General features: G+C 45.6%; 1 protein-coding gene across 1 annotated transcript; it reads right to left on the bottom strand.

The window, feature by feature from the left end:
• Positions 1-359: 359 nt before the first annotated feature.
• Positions 360-1,264, bottom strand: LOC125917562 (signal-regulatory protein delta-like). Its single transcript, XM_049623734.1, has 2 exons — positions 877-1,264; positions 360-652 (listed from the first exon to the last, which is right to left on the bottom strand). The coding sequence occupies exons 1-2, from the start codon at positions 1,247-1,249 to the stop codon at positions 567-569; spliced, it is 459 nt and encodes a 152-aa protein (XP_049479691.1). The 5' UTR covers positions 1,250-1,264; the 3' UTR covers positions 360-566.
• Between the last annotated feature and the right edge of the window lie 439 nt (positions 1,265-1,703).

Consider the following 1,703-nt stretch of genomic DNA (forward strand, 5'->3'; position numbering starts at 1 on the left):
CCAATATTTTGGGTTCTTATTTCTTGTAATGAAAGGCTCTTCACTAATAGGTAAAGTGAAGAGAGAGAGCCCAGACCAACCTCACCTCTTTCTCCTACTCTCTGTACCCCTGATTCCTCTTGAGCCCCAGTTTTCACATTAGTACAAAAAGGACAATCCCTCTTCTACTCAAGTTGCTATGTAGGTGAAGACAGTAGTATGGGAAAGGTAGATCCTTGATATATAGTAGATGCCCCCAAAATAGTAGTATTGTAGTATCACCAATATAATCATTTCTCAGGCTGGGTATTACTCAGAGTTCAGAGATTATCACAAAATAGAAAAATAAAATTAAAAAGGCTTTAGGAACAGAAAAAAACCATGATTTGAAATCGTACTTTAGTGCTCCGTGGATGTGGGAACTTTATCACCTGGCATCCCTTAGGACAGTGGTAACTTTCAGCAAACTGGCTTAACAAGGAGATGTTTTCTCTCCCATAACTGGAGGTCCAGAAGTGGGGTTGGAACCAGGAACAATATGGCGGTGCAATGTCGTCAACCCACATTCTTTGTATCTTTGCACTTCTCTAGAGCAGATTTTTCCTCAACTTGGTTCCCCTCATGGTCATAAGATGTCTCTCAGGAGCACCTGGGGCAATATGACTGCTTGTTCCTAGCCAACAGGGGAGAGAATTGCATTAGTTTCCCAGATTTCTCTGCAAGCCTGTTCTTTTCTTTTAGGGACACAAACTGGCTTAAGACAGTCTCATATTTGAGTTAATCACTGGTAGGGAGTCATGCTCAATAATATTTAGCATAATCTAGTTGTTCGATGAGTAGAGGACTCGGTTAACTGAGATAGCAGCCCATAACAGGGGAAGGAAGAGAAAAACTTACTAGTCACAAACACCTCAGTGCCTGGACCTGACTGGAACTCCAGGTCAGGTTGCCCCTCCTTGAACTTCACGCAGTAGTAGGTGCCGGCGTCTGCAAGAGAGATTTCACGGATGTGGATGGAAAAGTCTGTGTTGCCAGCTTTGGTGGTGCGTCCGATTTCTTTTACTCTGGGAAAGATGCCTCCTTTGAAATTGTAGATTAATTCCCAGTGTGGCCCAGTTCCCTTGAACCATAAGACAGGTCCTTTGGGGAACGAATCTGGTACCCTGCAACTCAAGGTGACTGTGTCTCCGGTCGATACAGTCTGTGTCATCTCAGCTTGTTGCACCTGGAATAGCTCATGTGAGGCTCCTGCAAAGAAACTCAAAATCATTTCTTACTTCCCATGCTCTGACCTAGAGAGGATGGGAGAGAACTTGGATCCAGATCATGGTCGGACCTCAATTCATTACTTAGTTCTTTTAATGCCACATGGGAGCACGCACACGCTGAGTTTAGAGGGGCCTCTGCAAGTGGTGGAAGCTCCTGACCTCACTGACTGAGGGGGGGGTCAGTGCAGGGGATCAGATGTGTCACCTCCCCAGTTCCACGTCTCAGCCCCTAACCAAGGTAAGAAGACAGGGAGGAAGAGGGCTGGGATTATGAATTGTTAGGGTTCATGGAGAGAGGCTAGTCCCTCCCCCATCTAAATGCCAAAGATCACTCAGTACATTTGGAGATGGGTCCAAGTACTCTCTGCCCACCTCATACTTACAGTGAGTTTGGGATTGACCTTCATCTCTTTTCTGAAGGGTGAGCAGCCACGGAATTTGTGGAGCTATTAGTGC

Source organism: Panthera uncia, unplaced genomic scaffold, assembly GCF_023721935.1.
Source record: "Panthera uncia isolate 11264 unplaced genomic scaffold, Puncia_PCG_1.0 HiC_scaffold_2008, whole genome shotgun sequence".
Lineage (NCBI taxonomy): Eukaryota > Metazoa > Chordata > Mammalia > Carnivora > Felidae > Panthera > Panthera uncia.